At 47.1% G+C, this 18,815-nt stretch overlaps 1 protein-coding gene across 1 annotated transcript in view; it reads left to right on the top strand.

Annotated features, from left to right (window-relative positions):
- Nucleotides 1–18,815, top strand: part of LOC146009766 (alpha-2-macroglobulin-like protein 1) — a 119,823-nt gene that overhangs the window by 18,856 nt on the left and 82,152 nt on the right. Inside the window, exons 9-14 of the mRNA XM_083150226.1 lie at nt 1,556–1,685; nt 2,044–2,158; nt 10,599–10,705; nt 13,210–13,371; nt 16,204–16,431; nt 16,934–17,006. Of these exons, the coding sequence (XP_083006352.1) occupies nt 1,556–1,685; nt 2,044–2,158; nt 10,599–10,705; nt 13,210–13,371; nt 16,204–16,431; nt 16,934–17,006 (815 nt within the window). The remainder of the gene's footprint in view (nt 1–1,555; nt 1,686–2,043; nt 2,159–10,598; nt 10,706–13,209; nt 13,372–16,203; nt 16,432–16,933; nt 17,007–18,815) is intronic.

Genomic DNA, 18,815 nt, shown 5'->3' with positions numbered 1-18,815 from the left:
TTATTTTATACACTTAGGACCTGATTCAGACCCAACTGGAAGACTGTGATTTGTAGCACGGGCAATTATCGAATAAGCCATCCTTGCGATCACAGCCAGCCATACACAAGCTGATTGACAAACGCCGGGCATTTTGGGGGTATAATGCCTGCGTTTTCTGGGAATCTCCTAGGAAACGCAGGTGTTCCCCAGCTGTTGTGAGGGAGGGCCACTGAGGTCATCAGCTGCCACCTTCTCCCCACAGCCATCGCAGCACCAAGTTCTTCAAGTCCTGGCTTACTCAGTGCTGTGACGAGAGGGGGAAAACTAAGTAATGGCGAGTGACTTTGAATGATTTTTCCACTAATTTGCGATCACATTCACAGTCGTGCACATGAGTGGGGGAAGTGCGATCAACGGGGCAGCGTTTATCTGATCTCTGGGATCAGGGCTGAATCGGGCCCTTAGCTCTTCTGATAAAAGCTGTCCTTTGTGATTATGGGACTTCTGGGTCTGGCCCCAGGAGTCCCTCTGTGGATACACAATGGCCATGGTACTGGGATCAAAGGTGGATTTAGACCTTATGGGGCCCTAGGCAAGATACTGGTTTGGGGCCCTCCTTCTTTCATTAATCCGTAGCCCTAATAATCCTGTATTTTATGCTGCTGATTGCAGGCGACATCAAGAGGGTACAGTGGCGTAAATGTTGAAAATTCGGACCACCCCCCATAATTCAAAATTCTAGTGCCGCCCGCCCCGCATTATGACGGTTCCTGGCCTACCGCACCTGTTTGCGGTCCCGGTCCCGTCTCTCCCGGTTCCTGATGCAATAATGAAAAGTGACACTTAGAAAATGGTTGCCCCCTTACAGCAGACCGTTTTGAAGGATGCTAGAGGAGACCGCCGCCTCGTCTAGCACCCTCAAACACTGTCTGCAGTATGGGGGCAGCCATTTTCTAAGTGTCACTTTTCATTATAGCAGCCGGAGCCGGGAGAGACGGGACCATGACCGCACACAGATACCGGCAGAGACGGCAGAGGATAACAATAGCCCCGCAGACTCCCCGGTGCCCACACTTTCTCAGCGCCTCCCTACCACTGTGGGTGGCTGCGGGGCTATAGTTACGCCACTGATCGGGGATCTTAGCATGTGCACAGTGTTTTTACTGCATTTTCTGCAAAAACCACAGTCTGCAAAAACCATTAGATGGTTTGGGAATTTTAGTATGGATTTGCGAGTCAATGTCAATTAGCGATCCATTCCCAATTCACTTACAATTTTACACACGGTCGGTTTTCTTTCAGTCGGTGCAGCAGCTATCTACTTGCAGCCATCTGCAGTGGCGGCTCCAGAGTTGGGGCTGCTGCACAAATTAAAATTGGGGAGAAACACCGAATGCAAGTGAGTCTGTTTGGGATGGCAGTTGGTGGCAGTGGGTGTGGTTCCCCTATTTGAATTTTCAACTCTTCTGTTGCCCCTCCTCTGGATCCTCCACTGGTCAACTGCAACATTGCGATTGAAACTGAATTAGGCCATAACCCCTGCAACAGCATCACCTTATTTATTTTTCTCCAGTTACACGTATGGACAGCCAGTAAAAGGGTCCATTGGTCTTTCCATCTGTCCCAGAGCAATTGCTGACATCTGGAAATCAGTGAATGAAGAAGATAATACAAAAAATTGCCTAAATATAAAGGCTGTGAGGGTGAGGAGTTTATTTTTATTTTATTTCTGTGTTCTAAAGTTCTAAACCATAGATAATGCGATAACAAGGAACATCACCTCCTAGGGTTTACTTATGGCTAAGCAGGTGCTGTGGCTCTCTACGGACATGATCGCAGCTGGAGCAGATATTTGAATTGAAAATGCCCATGACACACAAAATAAACTATAAAAGAATAACAAAATAAGTGCCACCCAAACCCCCCCAGCATGTGCTGCTGCCCCTAGGGATGTGCCTCAAGTACCTGGTGGGAATTCCACCACTTCTCCCAGCCCAAAATAAGCCCTTTAAACTTTTACATGTGTTATAATATTCATATTTTGAATCCTATCTGTTCTAGACTGACAGCAAAGGATGTCTATCCAGGGAGATCAACTTTAGTTCTTTCAATATCTCAAGCTCAGATCGCCAACAGATGTTAGTCATTTCATCTTCACTGACCGAAGACGGCACAGGTATGTAAGGGAATAATCAAGGTTATTTACTAACATTGCTCAAAAGTGTACATCTGCACGAAAACCATAGGAGCCAATCATTTCATATACTGTAATTTCAGTAACTTTCTACTATAGGAGAGGTGTCGAGCTGTAGACATACTAGGTTCCGGCAGACCTGGAGGTCTCAGACAGTCGGATCATAGTTGCCTACTTCTTTTTTTTTATCCAAACCCTTCCAAAAGAGTTGTTTATGGTATTTGACTAGCAGCAGAGCCGGCCTTAGGCATAGGCAAACTAGGCAATTGCCTAGGGCATTTGGAATGCCTAGGGTATCAGCAGCTTCTGCTGATTAAAATGATATGCAGCATGCCTATATTCTGTATGTGAGTGAGGCTGTATCTGCATATGAAATAGTGTATTCATGGAAATCACTGTAACAGAGCATTCTGTATGCAGGTACAGCCACAGTCGCACACAGAATATAGGCATGCCACATATCATTTTAATCATCGGAAGCTCCTTGTGTGTGCTGGTCATAACAATGCAAATAAGATGAATTTTCCGCAAAAAAGGGACCCAACGTTAGCAGAACTGGCCAGGAGCTGCATGGCTTATTGAGTCAAGATGTATGAGCAAACATCTGTATCCAAGCAGAGGCAGAGGTCACAGTGTTAGCGGCTGTGCGAGTGCTGTCTGTGGGTGGGTTAGTTGTGCAATAGTGTTCGGCATATGTGTAAGGGGCATTATGTGTGTCATGTATAAATGCATTAATAATGTGTGACATATGTGTAACAGGCATTATGTGTGTCATGTGTATAAGGGTATTAATAATGTGCAACATATGTGTAATGGGCATTATGTGTGTCATGTGTACAAGGGCATTAATAATGTGCAACATATGTGTAAGGGGCATTATGTGTGTCATTATGTGTATGAAGGGCATTAATAAAGGTTGGCATAATGTGTAAGGGGCATTATGGTTATAAGGACATTAATAATGTGTGTTATGTGTAAGGGGCATTACTGTGTGGTATTATCAGGGGTGCCAAGAGAAAGGGGTAGGGGGGTACAAATTACCCAGGCCAAAGTCTGATGGAAGGGCCCAGTGGGGGCCCCGGCCCCCTCTCCTTAAGTGACAGCAGCAGCTGCAGCTCTTCTCCTCTGCCCAGCACAAACTGCTTTGTGCTGGGTTGCAGTATGGCCATGGAGGTGCTTAAAAAGGGATTTTTGTAAGAACTTACCGTTCGAATCCCTTTCTCTGATATGGTCCTGGTGACACAGCTTCACATTGGGATGTAGGAGGGTCCGTAGGAGCCAGGCACCTATCCTAAAGCTTTAGAGGGTAGGCTCCTCCCCTACTGCATCCCAGACTCCTCAGTTCAATCTTTCAAAGCCACTGGAATACATTAACTCAGTACAAACGCCTGCACACATTATATGCACATTTTTCAACAATAACTTTTAACCAAATAACATGAAACATCATGAACCTGGCATACTTACTGAGCGTAAGGGAGGGATCGCTGTGTCACCAGGACCATATCAGAGAAAGGGATTCGAACGGTAAGTTCTTACAAAAATCCCTTTTTCTCTTTCAATGGTCCTGGTGACACAGCTTCACATTGGGACGTTCCAGAGCCGGTCCTTTGGGTGGTTACGCTCAGGTCTGCAGCTCTCATCACTGCTCGCCCGAATGATGCGTCCACCGACGCGAACTCATGGAACCTATAGAATTTGGCAAAGGTATGAACAGATGACCAAGTGACAGCCCTGCAAACCTGCTCAGCTGTCGCCCCATGTCGAACCGCCCAAGAGGTGGCGACCGACCAGGTGGTATGCGCATTAATCCTGGCCGGTACAGGCCTACCAACTTTAGTATATGCAAACGCTATAACAGAGCGCAATCACCTAGCAATGGTCTGCTTAGAAGCAGGCCAACCAATTTTGTGTATGTCATACAAAACTAACAAGGTGTCAGTCTTTCTGACACTCTTAACTCTGTCCACCTAAACGCGCAAGGCGCGCACAACATCCAAATTCCTCAATTTGTCCCTTTTCCTTGAACCCTCTGGGGGTTGAAACACAGGCAGAACTATCTCCTGATTTAGATGAAAAGCAGAGACTACTTTTGGTAAAAATTGGGGTACTGTCCGAAGGACAGCCCTATCATCATGAAATATAAGGAAGGGAGACCTGCATGACAATGCTCCCAACTCCGATACTCTTTTTTGCAGACGCCACTGCCAACAAAAATACCAGTTTCCATGTAAGGAAATTAAGGTCTGCTGACCTTAATGGTTCAAACGGTGCCTTTTGAAGACACTCCAGAACCAGAGATAAATCCCATGGTGCTACTGGTTGCTTGTAGGGAGGTTTCAATCAAGACACCCCCTGCCGGAAGGTCTGTACTTCCGGTAACAATGCAATCCTTCTTTGGAAGTAAAATGACAAGGCCGAGATCTGTACTTTGAGTGACTGAAGGCTTAACCCGGAGGAAAAGCCATCCTGCAAAACTCCAACAATTTTTGCCAATTTAAAGCGTGATGTGTGTGACTTCTGTCTTTCACACCATCGAATATAGGTCTTCCAGACCCTATAATAATCTGCAGAAGACACTGACTTTCTGACTTTAATCATTGTGTTAACCACCGCCTCTGAGAATCCTTTATTCCTCAAAATGGCGGTTTTCAACAACCAGGCCATCAAAAATTAATCGAGCTAAATCCAGATGGTTGAACGGTCCTTGCTCTAGAAGGTCTGACCTCAGAGGTAGACGTCACGAGTCCACAGACAATCTCTGAAGCCTCGAGTATCAGGACCTCCTTGGCCAATCTAGGGCCACTAAAATTACTGGAATTGTCTTGGCCTGTATCTTTTTCTTTTTAACACTCTTGCCAGTCTTGGAACTGGCCGAAAAACATAAAGAAGATTCCCCTCCCAGGGAATAGTCATGGCATCCACTGCTTCTGCCAGCGGATCCCTCATCCTGGCATAAAACCTGGGCACCTGATGGTTGAACCTGGATGCCATCAGGTCCACATCCAGAGTACCCCACCTTAGTGTAATCTGGTGAAATACTTGTGGGTTCAGGTTCCCCTTCCATCAGCTCCTCCCTGCTCAGGAAGTCAGCCTCTATATTCTCCACTCCTGTATGAATATTGCTGATAATGCTGGAACATTCTGTTCGCCACAAGAAGATTCGGGACACCTCCCACATAGCCAGCTTGCTGCGTGTGCCTCCCTGGTGATTCAGATATGCCACAGCTGTGGCGTTGTCGGTCTGAATCCTTAAAGGGAGCCTCTGTAATCTTTCTCCCGCCAGAGAAATCACCTTCCACACAGCTCTCAGTTCCAAGATATTGATCGGCAAGGCAGACTCCTCTGGGGTTCACCAGCCTTACAGACGCAGGTCCAAGACTACTGCCCCCCAATCCCCTGAGACTGGCGTCGGTAGTGACTACCAGACAGCTCCAGGACTGCAGGTACCGACCCCACTGAAGGGAATCCACCTCCGTCCACCATTTCAGGGAGGATCAAGTTTCTGAAGACAACACTATTTGTTCTGACTTCATGGTCTGAGTATTTCCTGACCGATTTGTCAGAATGTTCCACTGGAACACTCGAGAGTGGAACCTGGCGAACTTCAACATCTCGAAAAACGTCACCATTTTCCCCAGCAGCTCGAGGCACCTCCATACTGATGTGCTCTGAGACCCGAAAATCTCCTGGACCAAGGCAGCCAGATCCCTGGCCTTTGCCTATGGTAGAAATACCAGATGTAGGTGGGTATCCAGAACAACTCCCAGGAAATGGAGTCTCTGTGACGGCACAACTGAGACTTTTGTAAATTTAAAAGCCAGCTGTGAGCCTGCAAAAACCCGATGGCTTCTGCCCAGTGACTCTTCAACATGTCTGCCGACTCCGCTTTTAACAGCAGGTCGTCCAAATATGGAATCACCGTGATTCCCCTCAGTCGAATCACAGCCTCCATTACAGACATTATTTTGGTGAATACCCTTGGCGCTGTGGCCAGGCCGAAGAGCAACGCCTGGAATTGCAAGTGCAGGTCTCTTATCGCAAAACCTCAATAGAGCCTGATGTTCTGGGTTGGATAAGAACATGAAGGTACGCGTCCTGGACATCCATGGACGCCAAAAATTCTCCCTGGTCCAGGCTTAGCAGCACTGACCTTAGAGACTCCATTTGAAATGGTCTACCCACAATTGGATATTTAATGACTGTAAATTGAGAATCGGTCTGAAAGACCCGTCTGGTATGGGCCCCAGAAACAGAGTGAAACAAAAGTCTTTTTTCCACTCCGCTCTGGGAACCGGGATCACCACCCCCTTCTCTAAAAGAGAATGAGCCGCTCCCAAGAGAGCTGTACGGAGCCGAGCCTCCTTTGGTATTGGCGTGGGAATGAATCTTCTTGGAAGAAGACCTTTGAAGGGAATTCTGTAACCCTGGGTTATAATTTCTAACACCCAAGAATCCCGGTCTAACATTGCCCATGCGTCTTTGAACAGTGTCAGACGTCCCCCCACCTTGGACCACCGCCGGGCAAAACCCTTGGCAGTCATGCAGAGGGGTTTGTCCTCTCCTTTTGTGCTTGGGTTCTTATGAAAAGAACCAGATTTAGACTTTTGGGGCCTTGCCCCTGGAGGACTGAAACTTTCCCCGAAAGGGCTGCCCTCGAAAGGACGCACCTCCTCTAGGGGAGGGCCGAAAGGACGACCTGAAAGCAGAAAACCTTGATGTCTGCTTGGCTGCAGGGGCTGGCAGGAAAGTACTTTTGCCACCTGTGGCCTGCTTAATAATCTCTTTCAGTTCCGAAACAAATAACAGCTTTCCTTTAAAAGCTAATGCCTCTAAGGCTTTCTTAGACACATTATATGCCTCCCAAGCCTTAAGCCAGAGCACTCTCCTGGCATTTACAGACACTGTGGAAATTCTGGCAGCCATTTTGAGAACTTCCTCCTCAAACTCCAGTACATGCTCTGCAGCTGCTTTTAAGCTTCTCCGCAAGCAATAACACACAAGGGTCAGCGTGTAAATAGTGCACAAATTACTGGCCCACACGATCATGGCCTTAGAGACCCAGGCTGAAGCAATCAGAGGGCGTAGGGTGTATCCCACCCCTACAAATATTGCCTTGAGGTTACCCTCCAGATTTTTGTCTACGGGGTACTTAAACGCTGCTCCCCCTTGTACTGGTAGCACAGTGGCTTTTGACAAACGTGCCACAGAAGCATCTACCACTGGAACTTTTTCCAGAAGTCAGCATGCGCCTCAGGCATGGGGTACAGGCTTGAAAATCTTTAAGGCATCTGAAGCCTTTTATCAGGGGTTTCCCAGGCCCCTTTGCAGGGAAAGTAACTGTTTCTTTACTCTGTCTCTTAAAAACACCCTTTGCGGGAGTTTTATCCTCCACAGACAAATTCAATGCCTGTTTAACAGCAGCAATAAAATCCTCCCCCCTGAGGCTGAGGACTCTTCAGAATCATCACCCTGCACCCAGGGAATGTCTGAATACTCTCCTTCCTCATCAGCAGCTAACATGGCACTGAATAAGACCTTTTCGGGTCCCCACAGAATCACCATCAAACTTGTCCAACAAGTAATTAAACCTGCTGAATCCCTTAGCAGTATCCTGCATAATAAGACAGGATCTGTCTGGATCAGAGGCAAGGAGCCAGAGGACTGCTGAGATAATGGCAATGTCTAGGGGAAGTTACCAGCACATCACTCTGCTGTCCAGCAATGCACCAAAGCATTAACCGACCTGCCCAGGGACTTGCCCACACAGGTTCCGATAGCACTACCCTCTGGAGTTCACTCCCCATGGGTTTCACAGCAGCGCAAGGCAATACATAAAGCCCCCCCCCCCCCCTGGCCATCTGCTCAGGGACAAATTTCAGTGTACAACCACTGCAAGCGCTCAATGCATATAACGCTCCCTCCCTCAAAACTACAGACTGTTGCTCAGACATGATGTTCTCAAATAACATAGTCACAGTGCATTAAAAAATACAGGCATTATATACAGTGTACTCAGTCACTTATCTGTCTGTAGTCTTCAGTATGGGAAAGCGATGCCCAGGAAATCCAATCACTCTGTCAGGATCTGTAAGCCAGCTCAGCTCCGCTGCAAGCGTTCCGAATGGCGCCAAAACAGAGTGAGGGAAGAGACTTCAAGTCCCTGCTGCTGCGGGGTCTGTGACTTTTGGCGCCAACCACCCCCAGACAGCCGCTCCCTTTGCAGGATTTCCTAGTTCCAGTATCTCCCCCTCAGCTGGGGACCACTCGGAACATGCCTGTAACACACTGCTGTCCTCTCATATAGGAGCTCAGTGTGTAAGCTCCGCAGAAAATGGCCGCTGCCATCACGGAGCGCCTGTCCCCCATGATCCCCACCTAGCGTGAAGCCGGTTTCAGAATGCTCCGGAGCCCAGGCAGCTTCTTAAAAGAAGCTGTAAGCGCTGCACAGGGAGGCTAGCAGTGTGAGGATTCACTAATGAGAATCCTCACACTGTGCCTACCTAGCTAGAGTAAAAGTTAATAAAACAATAAAAACCCTAACTAACTCTAATTCTTCAGCTGCTCCAGCAGCCCTTTAGAATAGCACCCACTCCAGTGGGCACCTAACACGAACTGGGGAGTCTGGGATGCAGTAGGGAGGAGCCTACCCTCTAAAGCTTTAGGATAGGTGCCTGGCTCCTACGGACTCTCCTACATCCCAATGTGAAGCTGTGTCACCAGGACCATTGAAAGAGAAAATACAATATTTTCTCAGGATTTTTTCTAAGGGTATAATGTGAGGAGTAATGTATATAAGATAAAGTGGTACTACTGTGTGATGTAACGTGAATAAGGGACACCATCGCATGATATAATGTGAATAAAGTTGCACTACTGTGTGGCATAATTTGAATTGGGGGTAGTATAGTGTGGCCATGCCCCTTCCCAGCAAGAACACACCCCTGTTTGGGCTGCGCACCGAATGTGTGCACTGTTTCTATTAAAAATATTGCGGGTAGGAGCACCAAAATGATGACTGCTATGATGAGGGTTGATGGTGCTGGGAAAGAGGAGCAGGGTCAGAGGCGGAACTAGTGGCGGTGCTAGGGGCACCAGCCAAAATCTTGCCTAGGGCGTCATTAAGGCTAGGGACAGCTCTGACTGGCAGAGAAGGGGGATGCGGGGAGTCAAGGGGGATGCGGGAGGCTTGCCACTTTCTGGGGAAAGGAGGGGAACCCCATTTTCCAGGAACCGCCTGGTCACTCCCAGGTGGTAAGGAAAGTATGGTTCAGCTGCTTCTGCATTTTGTTCCTGTTTGTTCTGTTTTGTTATCATTCTTTCTCATCCAATCTGAGAGTTAGGCACCAGGTCTGGAGCTGAATGGTGGGCTGTGCTACCTGACTTGTAGATAATCAGGGCTGCTCTTTATGTAAGGAGCTGTCCATGCCATTGTGGTTCTTATTGCCCAACGAGCATCTTACCTTGCTCTGGGAAGCGGATCCTCCCTTCATAGTGGTGCCAATAAAAAATTGTGAAAAACTCATGTTGACCTATGTCTACATTTTGCATGTGTTGCTCTTTTGACCATGTCAACCTAATGCATGTCAACATTTTTCATATGTCCACCATATGCTGACCAATAGTGGTAGACAGTGGCGGCTCTTACCATTCTGGAGGAGGGGGGCTGCCGCCAATGCTCCCCCCCCTCCGATGCAGCTGCCCCACCGCCGCATTAACCATCCACTCTGCTCCCCGGCCGCTGCTCCCATGCATGGGGCCAGTACATACTGCACATGTTCTGGCCCAAGCCTACATGGTCTGCCATTGCAGCAGCCCCCTGGAGGCTTAATCGGGTTCCCGAGTCCGGCGCATGCACAGTATGCTCCGCGCTACTGCGCATGCGAGAACCCATTTTTGGGGGCTGCTGCACATTTGCACACAGAGAGGCATCCCGGAGGGAGGGAATACCTCCCAATGGGACTGCCTTGAGTGACTGGCAGGTCGGACTTCCAATAGGAAGTCAGTGCCAGTCACATTAAACATTAAAGCCAGAGCATTTCACAGACTGCATCTTCACTTTAGGCAGAACATGGCAGATTTTACCTGGGGGGGGGTGGGCTTAAGAAAAAAATGCCACTGGTGGTAGACCTTTTTACTGTCAGTCTAATGACCCATTAACGGTGTGTGTGTCCCCCCCCCCCCCCCCTCTCGGCTGAACATGCAGGTCAATTTGACTATATTGCCAATGACCCGCATGTTCAGCGGGTCCTGGTGACGTCACTGATCAATATTGTTTAAAGATATCGTTCAATATGTGTACTGTACAATACCCCACCCACGGCTGATACTATATCAGCCTTGGCGTGGGTCATATAGTGCGTATGAGGCTTACGACAAATCCCACTAACTTTGTACTTATTCCATCTACTTCTTTTTACAGGTCACATTGCAAAAACTACAGATAAACTCTTGCTTGGGAATTTTAGGAGATTAGAATTTGTGGATACGGGAGACTTTTACTATAGAGGTATTCCATTTGAAGGCAAGGTAAGGAGACATTGGGCAAACCTGGGGAAGAATGCTTATGGAATTTTGATTAGTAAATTTAATAGAAGAAGACACATCTGTTAGTTGATATGGGTCATACACTGTAGGTCACCAAGCAGAAGTAATAATAAAAGTTGTACATTTTTTTGTGATTTTACATGTCAACCCAGTGGCGGATCCACCAAGGGGCGATTAGGAGAGGTCGCAGGCAGCGGGGTCCGGGCAGTGTGGAGTAGGCAGGGGGTCCCTGCGGTGGCTGGACAGTCAAATTGGTTCCCAAATGCCGCAGGGACCCCGCCACTGGCCATCCGCCGCAGCATGTGAAGCATTGCAGCAGGGCTGGGGGATAGATGCTGTGTTCTCCCACTCACCTGCCAGCTCCGCATCTCCCCGCTGCCATACTCTCTCGTCTCACTGTCTCCGGGGGGACCTACCCCGCTCTCCCCGCCTGATCACCCCATGTCCCAGACGCATAAAGAGGCCGTGCCCGTGCAGCAGCTCCGACTTTGATGGGCAGCAAGAATAACTGCTCCGGTTAGTGCTGCGGGGGGGGGGGGGGGGGGGGGGGAGGGAGAGGAGGAGGGGGGTGAGAGGAGCCCCCCCCCCCAGTTCTTGTTGTCCAGGGCCCCCCACAGACCTTAATCTGCCCCTGTGTCAACCTATAAATTTAGGTTTTAAGATATTGAGTTCTAAGAAGATTCTACTTTTTATTTATATAGCACCTTCTAGAAGATAAAATATAGAAGCTGATTGGTTGCTGTGGGCAGCAATCCATCTTCAATAGAACTCCCATTTTATTATATTTACCCATCACAGGGGGATAATGCACTAACATTCGCCGCCCCACTTCTCCCCCCTACACCGGGTACTGCAGTGTTACTAATCGCATGTGCTCTAACATATGCGATTAGTATCGCAAAGGGCAGCTCTTTTTGCAAGAGTTGCCCTTTGCGATGCAACCAGTGGAGGGTGAGTGGGTCCCCCTGGCTCTCCCCTCCTTCTAACCATCTGCTGTCTGCTGTCAGAAGCCGCTAGGCGGCCAATAGCGGCATTCGGGAGTAGGAGCCGCAGGATTTAAACAAACATCCTACGTCTCCTCCATTCAGTCCGGTGGTTGGAGTTGTCGGTTTATTTTTTTGCAAAGTCCCCCTGGAGCCTACTTGGACTGAAGAGGATGTGATCTACGCGGGAGGACCCATGTAAGTATAATTTGGTTCCACAGGTACCGCTATGGATTACTTCAAGCACTGACCACCAATGGACCGAGGGCTACCTACGGGCTCAAGATGGCTAAGTATCTGTATGCAAGGGTTCTGTGTGTAATAAAGTTGTATTTTTATTGGGTGTCTGTGTGTTTTTTTTAACTATTTGTATTGCTGTGGAACTACAAGTTCCAGTGGGCCCTTTAATACCGCACATGCTGGGACTTGTGGTTCTCCAAGTCCCTTGCATGCGGGGGAGGCTTGCTGGGACTAATAGTTCCACAGCAATATACAATAGGTTCATTCTATTTTTTTACACCATTTTATCAGCCCGATGCCCACCGCTCAAGGGGCATCAGAGACAGCCGCAGGCTTCAGCCTGGGAAGGGTAATTCTGGAGGGGGGGGGGACCCCTTCATTGGGCTGACCGGTCAGGGGGTGAATGCTTTGGCCGGGGCGACTTGTATAAAAAAATCTCCCCCGGCTGTGGCATTACCCTGCTGGCTGGTTGGGCCTGGTACTGGTTTTTTAAAATACGAGGGACCCCTACTCGTTTTGTCCCTCCGTATTTTGGGAACCAGGATCGGCCCTTGTGCCTGGTGTTGGTTGTAAAAAATAAGGGGAACCCTGCACAAATTGTAGGTTCTGGAGCTGGTTACAGCCGTGGGGGGGATGACCCTACACATTTTTTTTAATAAATTTTTTTTTTTTTTTTACACTGAAGCCGATACGAATTCGTATTTTAAAATACGAAATTGTATTAAAAAATACAAATTTGTGTTTTAAAATACGAATTTGTATCGGCTACAATACGAATGAATACGCCATCGGAAAATACGAATCAGTCAAATACGACTGATTAGTAAATTTTATTATAGAATACAAATTTGCATAAGGCTAAAACAGCCATATGCAGCAGTCGTATCCATTCGTATTAAGAATACGAATATGATTTTTTGTATTCGTATTCTCAGTAAATTTCCCTCTTATTCTGTGAAAGTGACCATTGATGAATACAGTATAGAGGATTTCACTGTATAACTTGTTGTTATTATTATTATATTCTGTGTGAAATGTAATAGGATAAGAGATTAAGAAAGTGAAAGATTTGGTAAGAAATCTCCATTTTTTTTATAGTGGCAATCATTTACACTGCAAAAACAAACTCGTTATGCAGTTTGAATGATTGCCGTTTTAAAAAAAAATGGACATTTTTTATCAAATCTCTCACTTTCCGAATCGCTCATCCTATTACATTTCACCCTAAGGGTCTGATCATCAGTATAATTTTCTCCTTCTCAGGTGCATGTTGTCGGTGACAAAAATCAGCCCATGGCTAATGAAGTTATTTTAATACATATACAGCAAAACAATGATAAGATCCCAAATCTGGTGACCGACAAAGATGGATTTGCTCATTTTACATTAAACACCTCTACATGGGATAGCTACATCACATTAGAGGTAAGCTGCTCTGTCACAAAGCAAAGAAATTACAAAGATGGTACAGTATTTTATTAATGTGTTTTAGATAAGCAAAAAAAAAGCAAAACATCAGCATGGTTGACACAGTGGTCAGCATTACTGTTTCCCAGCACTGGGTACTTGGGTTGGGTTCCAATCAACGACAATCTATTTGTGTAGAGATTGTATGATCTACCGGAATTTGTGCCTAAGGTACTTATTTCCTAGCACGGCGTCCATCGCATTGTATACCATAAGCCTTACAATGGTATGCGATGCAATGCGATGTGACGCGATGGCACCCGATGTTATACAATTTAAAATCGTATACCATTGTATATGGCATACAATGGCATACAATGCAATGGTATACGATTTGAAATTGTATAAGCACCCTAATGGATGTTTTCAATGTTAAATGGCCCCCCTATAAGATTATTAATTGTATAAGCACCGTAATGGGTGCTTACAATGCTAAATGCACCCCCACGCCACCCCCAGTATCAACGCCAACCCGAAGCGTGGCAAGCGCAGCGAGCCCGCGAGGGGCTGCGGTACGCATCCTCCGACCTTTTCATACCCCCACTATCCATGTCGGCGTGGAGTTGACTAATAGATAGTGTGCCGAGCGCAGCAAGCCACCGAGCCCAAAGCGTGGCGAGCGCAGTGAGCCCCGCGAGGGGACGCTGAATACATGTAAAGTAATATGCGTCCCCTCGCTGCGCTCGCCACACTATCTAAAATCAGCTCCATGCGATGTGATCCAATGCATGAGATGCCATACGATTGAAAACCGTGGGCGCCGTGCTAGGAAACAAGTACCGTGCCTAAATTCAGCATGGAACGCAAATCGAGCAATTACCAAATGCGCATGTTGATCGTACATGTGCGAGGATGAATAGTGACAGAAAATGTTTATGGATCGATATACATGATACATATGTCATATGCTCCTATACAGTGGTGGCTCCAGTAGGGGGGGGGGGGGGGGGGGTGATTGCAGCATGGTTCAAAATTTAAATAGGGGAGCCACACCAACTGTCAGTATGTTTGGAATGGCAGTTGGTGGTAGTTGGTGTCTATGTTTCATAGGTTAAGCTCTGGAATGAGCGCCCAGTTATGGTTCTTAAAAGACTCAACTGGTACTGAATCTAAGGCAAATTGCCGCTCCTTTGTAGAGACATTGATAACCATACAGTTGCTATAATATCCAGATATGACAGAAGGACAAGCGAGGGCCAAATAGGCATGAGAGGAGTTAAGACTCCTAGGTTTTTTCTATTTAAGTCAGGTGACAAGCTTGTCACTAGGCAGAATCAATCATTTTAGATAGCCAACCCCAAAGCTAGGGGAGTTTATCTCTTGGAAAAGGTTTAAATAGGAGTGGAGCTGCATGGTCTCTTTGTACTTTTTCTTAAATCCCACCTGCCCGTTGTTTGGATATCCTGATTGAGAAAGCCGCCCTGTGTGCGGCGAAACGCGTTCCCCAAAGGACATCAGAGAAGGACACCCCTGCCGCCGACTCACCTACAATATCAGCGTCGATCCTGCCTCATCCATCTGCCGCAGACATACACCATCTTCGCGGACGCAGGGACAGAGCGCCGTGTGGGCTACACAGCCTAAGAGTCTGTAACGAAGGAGGCGGCTGCTGTCGGGACATTTCTAAAGGCTGATCCCGTATATACATCTGAGACAGCCGAACGGCATCCAGGGGTGAGCAAGCGCTGCGGCGCAACTCTGTCAATTACTGACTGCACTAACTGTATACATTGCCGTGCAACCAGCACACAGTGGAGGCAGGACGGACACTGTCACTCAGTTACCCGACAGAAGTCCTTGCCCTCCACCCGCACGGGCACTAAAAGATTCCACCAGCGTTTTCTGTTTAAGCAATCAATGCGCTTTACAGTCCACATTTGAGATCCACAACTGCCAATTTGGACGTTTGTAGTCCATATCAGGAATTGCACTGGGACTTAATTGGTTGACCTATGAGATTAAATCCCTGACATTTGGTTGCGCATACAACTCAGAGATAGGTACAATGGTGCACCATTTATTGTGATTTTAATGCATTGTATGTTTATTGGTATTATTATGTGTTGTTTTTAATAAACTGTCAGTTTTCTTGTTCACCCTTGAGCGCCCCGCATTTTTCTTTGCATGCCCGTTGTTTGTGTTGGAGACACAGCAGGACAGCTTTTAGGGCGTATATGATCATTGTGGGGCACCTACCCTCGAATCATTGGCGAGTTTGTCCTACTCAGTGCAAACCTCAGTGCAAACCTGGACCAGGTCCTCATGGACCTGGTCTGGTCCATGAGGTGTTAGGTGAGCCCCTGTGATGTTTGATATGTCAATAGGGATGTTGTTTTAGTCATCCGCCCAGGGGATGACCCAAGGTAAGCAAAGCTAGAGCAGAGATGCTGGGTCTCCTAGCCACCTTGTCCTTCATTAGGTCAATTACCTATTTGAATAAAATGCTGTGACCTTTTTAAGCCAAACCGTACTGTGTACATGTCTGTTATTTGCATGTACATAAGGTTGCATAAGGTGGGAAGCGAAGGTTATAGAGTTATGGTTCAAGGGTTATTTGTTAGTGATTTAAGGTTGGTGTTTTAATAGGAATAAACTAATAGAGCTCTTCTATTGAATATGTTTCATGCTCCATGCAACTATACCAAATGTGAAATGAGTTCTATATAAGAACAGTAATTATATTAATTATATTACTAAGATAATTATTTGCTAAATATAAATTATTTATATTACAAAAATTAACAAAACCTGCACAGGTGGTCTAACCTCGCTCTTGTGTTCTGTTGTCAGGCAACATTTTTACCAGCCAGTGGTGTTGATAATGATGATCTTGACCATAGACAAGTAGAACACAGTAGATGGCTAGCCCCCTTTTACTCTGAGAGTAACAGCTTTGTGACTGTACAGAAGAATTCAGACAAAGTGTCCTGTGACTCTGACCTGTTGGTGAATGTGGAATATGACATCAGTACAACAGTCCTGGAACCTAAATCTGATTCCCTCACTTTCTTTTACTTCGTAAGTATTATTTTCTGTTGTTACGGAGCAAACTATGTAGCAAATCCTTATCGAAGAAGCATTCAGTCTCTAGTAAGTTTTGTACATGTAATTCCTAAAATAGGGGGGGGGGGTGAGTGGGAGTGACTGCTGTCCACATAGACCAGGGGTGGGGAACCTCAGGCCCTGGGGCCGTATGTGGCCCCCGTAGCCGGTCTGAGTGGCCCGACCACCCGCCCGGCGGCTTTGCCCGGATTCAAGTAGAAGGGAATTCTCGAGAGATGTCGGTAGTTCTCTTGAGATTCCTCATAATCAACAGCAGCTGGAGATTGTCAGTCTTATTCAGCAGCAGCAGCCGTCGGAGCTTGGGGTGGCTGCAGGACAATTTGTAAGAGAAATTTTTACATATGGCCCCGAAGGATTTTTTCCCCATACAAATGGCCCTTGGCACATAAAAGGTTCCCCACCCCTGACATAGACACTGTCATATATGTACAGTAACTTTTGGTTTATGTTTCCACAGGTGATGTCTAGAGGTGGAGTCATTTCTTCGAACAAATACAAATTAAACATTAAAAAGCCAGTAAATAGCCCATGTGAGTATGTTTATGATAAACAATATACAATGCGGTTTAAATCCATTCCAGTATATTTTTTGTATATAGTAGCCTACCTACTTTAGGAACTGTCCTCTGATTGACCATTCTGGTTACTGGTCAGAACATCTCACCTTACAATGATGGATAACGCCTTGGCATCATCCATGGGAGACTGAAGGACACTTTTATATGGATTGCTTTAAAATCATGTGACAGGTAGCCAGGCCAGGGAAGTCTAACTAATAGTAACTATGCACCAGGTATCAAGTGCACTGGATGTTGCTTGTTTTTCCACTCACTTCCTCTATCCTTTTCAACTTATTTTCGAGCTGTATTAATGTTTACAGATATATACAAAATAGAAACTTTAGTTTGCAAGCTTTTATTTTATTTGAATACGATTATGTCATTTTGTATCTACGTTTTACTTTGTATGTGCTAAACAGTTGTCTGGGGGGTACTCGCTGCGCTCGCCACGCTTAGGGCTCGGTGGCTCGCTTTCCACTCACCACACTATATAAAATCAACTCCACGCCGACTTGGATAGTGGGGGGATGAAAAGGTCGGGAGGACGCATTCCGCCGCCCCTCTAGGGGCTCGCCGCACTCTCCACGCTTCGGGGTGGTGTGGATAGTGGGGGTGTCAATGAAACCTCAGTGTATGTCATACAAGTGTATAGCTAATGGCATGGCATCGCACCCTATAAAATCTCATGCAATTTTTCAGGAGGTACAATGCAATGCAATGCAATCCCCTAGGGCCAACAGAGCAGTGAATAAATTAAATAAAAAAATCGCATTGCTCTATAATGGCCCATGAGATGCAATGCAATGCGATTTTGCTACGGAGAATAGCCCTGTACGTTTATAGCGTACTGGGCGCCCTGCTAGGAAACAAGTACCGAAATAAATAATAAACAAGACGGGTTTATCATCTATTTCTGTTGAAGATTTTGGTACTTGTTTAGTTTCACAGCGGCAGCACGAGATGCTCTAGCTTGAATCTTGGCAGCTTGCCAGACTGCCTTAAGCTACGCTAGAAGCGTAGCGACTGTTTGAATTCTGGCAGCTTGCCAGCTGTCTTGCCGCCTTACATTATCAAGCTACTTGTTTAGTTTCAGGGCGGCAGCGCGTGTCGCCTTACACTGACTTCTCCGTGGCAGGCCAGCGCTGCTACCCCTAACCTCCTGTCAAGTGAGCGAATCTCACACAGCGCTTGTGCCCGCATGATATCCTCTCTCCTGTGGAGAGGGGATCATGAGGGCGCCGGCGGGGAGGCGCTCCATCTTTGTGTTACGTAGGAGTGTCTCAGACACTCCAGCAGCAGCAGCTCCATGTGTGTGATACGTAGGAGCGCCTCAGACGCTCAAGCAATGAGACTCTCCTGTGTCTGATGCACAATGATGGAGGCATTTTCCAGTGCTCCATGTTACATACTGGCAAATGCATCCATTTCATACCCCCCTTCATCCACGCCATCCCAAAGCATGGCGAGCGCAGTGAGCCCCGTGAGGGGCGGCGGTACACATCCTACCGACCTTTTCATACCCCCACCATCCACGTCGGCGTGGAGTTGATTTTATACAGTGTGGCGAGCGCAGCGAGACACGGAGCCCGAAGCGTGGAGAAGGGAACTAGCCCCGTGAGGGGACGCGGAATACATGTAAAGTTAGCCATGACCCCTTGCCACGCTTCGGGCTCGCCACACTATATAGAATCAACTCCATGCCGACATGGATGGTGGTGGAATGAAAACGTCGTAAGGACGCGTACGCTCGCCACGCTTCGGGATGGCATGGACGGTGGG

The sequence above is a fragment of the Crinia signifera genome, chromosome 6, assembly GCF_055691185.1.
Source record: "Crinia signifera chromosome 6, ASM5569118v1, whole genome shotgun sequence".
Taxonomy (NCBI): Eukaryota; Metazoa; Chordata; class Amphibia; order Anura; family Myobatrachidae; genus Crinia; species Crinia signifera.
Note: the sequence above shows the minus strand (reverse complement) of the source record. Positions and strands in the feature narration are given on the sequence as shown.